This window comes from Theobroma cacao, chromosome 2, assembly GCF_000208745.1.
Source record: "Theobroma cacao cultivar B97-61/B2 chromosome 2, Criollo_cocoa_genome_V2, whole genome shotgun sequence".
Taxonomy (NCBI): Eukaryota; Viridiplantae; Streptophyta; class Magnoliopsida; order Malvales; family Malvaceae; genus Theobroma; species Theobroma cacao.
This window is the reverse complement of record NC_030851.1, coordinates 17851566-17853318: the sequence shown is the minus strand read 5'-3', so window position 1 is coordinate 17853318 and position 1753 is coordinate 17851566. Positions and strand designations below refer to the sequence as shown.

The 1753-nt window shown below is 41.8% G+C and overlaps 2 protein-coding genes across 2 annotated transcripts; both read left to right on the top strand.

The window, feature by feature from the left end:
• On the top strand, positions 394-972 carry LOC108660662. Its single transcript, XM_018114917.1, has one exon. The coding sequence runs from the start codon at positions 394-396 to the stop codon at positions 970-972; it is 579 nt and encodes a 192-aa protein (XP_017970406.1).
• LOC108660661 lies at positions 1048-1458 on the top strand. The gene has a single exon (XM_018114916.1). It carries the CDS (start codon positions 1048-1050, stop codon positions 1456-1458), a length of 411 nt encoding a protein of 136 aa, XP_017970405.1.

Here is a 1753-nt window from a genome sequence, read left to right as displayed (position 1 = left end):
GAGCTACCACCTCCCAAAACGCAAAAAGAAGTGAGTGGATTTTTAGGAAGGTTGAATTATATTGCTCGATTTATATCCCAACTCACCTGCAAATGTGATCCAATCTTCAAGCTGCTTCAGAAACGAGACCCAGGAGAGTGGAATGAAGAATGTCAAATAGCCTTTGATAAAATCAAAGAATATCTCACAAATCCACCGGTGTTGGTGCCACCGATAGCCGGCAAACCTCTTATTTTGTATTTGACTGTGAACAAGAATTCTATGGGATGTGTGTTGGGACAACATGATGGAACCAAGAAGAAAGAATGGGCCATGGAGTATGAGTCCAAATATTCTGCGCTCAAAAAGATGTGTTGTGCGTTAGCATGGACCGCCTAGAGGCTCCGACAGTATATGTTGTATCACACAACATGGTTGGTGGCGAAATTAGATCCCATCAAGTATATTTTTGAAAAGCCCTGCCTGTCCGAAAGAATAGCTCGATGGCAAGTGCTATTGTCTGAGTATGACATTGTGTATGTGTCCCAAAAATCAATCAAAGGGAGCGCCATCACTGATTTCCTTGCAGATCGAGCTAATGAGGATTATGAATCTGTAAGTTTCGATTTTCCAAATGAAGATTTGATGGTTGTTTTGCATATAGAAGAGGGTAGTCCCAATGAACTTAATCCATGGAAGGTGTATTTTGATGGAGCATCCAATGCTTTGGGGCATGGAATTGGGGCAGTGTTGATTTCTCCAAATGAAAAGTACTATCCAACCATGGCGAGATTGAATTTCAATTGTACTAACAATATGGCGGAGTATGAGGCGTTGGTAATGGGATTACAAGCAGCAATTGAGATGAAGGCTGACGCGATAAATGTTTACGGAGATTCGGCTTTAGTGATATGTCAAATGAGAGGCGAATGGGAAACTAGAGATTCTAAACTAGTTCCATACAAAAAGCTGGTTACAGAATTAAGCAAATAGTTCAAAGAAATCAGCTTCAACCATTTGCCTTGAGAAGAGAATCAGATTGTTGATGCCTTGGCCACCCTCGCAGCGATGTTCAAAATAAAAGAGGCGGCTGATGTACGCCCTTTTGATTTAGAAGTCCGTGAAGTCTCCGCACACTGCTTGAATGTTGAAGAAGAGGTTGATGGTAAGCCGTGGTATCATGATATCATGCAATACATCAAGCACCAGACATACCCTGAGAATGTCACGGATAATGACAAGCGAACTCTTAGAAGATTAGCAATGGGTTTCTTTCTTAGCGGAGAAGTGCTCTACAAAAGGAGTCGAGATCAAGTACTCTTGAGATGTGTGGATGTTGCGGAAGCCAACAAAATAATGAAAGAAGTCCACGAAGGAACTTGTGGAGCTCATGCTAATGGACATATGTTGGCTAGACAAAGTATGAGAGCTGGTTATTATTGGTTGACATTGGAGTCAGACTGCATAAACTTTGCTTGAAAATGCCACAAATGTCAAGTATACGCTGATAGAATCCATGCTCCACCAGCCCCATTGCATGTTTTCACAGCACCTTGGCCGTTTTCAATGTGGGGAATGGATGTGATTGGACTTATTACGCCAAAAGCCTCTAATGGACATCGATTCATATTGGTGGCCATTGATTATTTCACGAAATGGGTAGAAGCAGCTTCCTATGCCAATGTGACATAAAAAGTGGTGTGCAAATTCATCCAAAAGGAGATCATATGTCGGTATGGGCTACCGAAAAGGATCATTACTGATAATGCAAGCA

Excerpts from the sequence above, each read along its gene's own strand:
- LOC108660662 (XM_018114917.1), top strand. The coding sequence starts at position 394 with ATGTTGTATCACACAACATGGTTGGTGGCGAAATTAGATCCCATCAAG.
- LOC108660661 (XM_018114916.1), top strand. The coding sequence starts at position 1,048 with ATGTTCAAAATAAAAGAGGCGGCTGATGTACGCCCTTTTGATTTAGAA.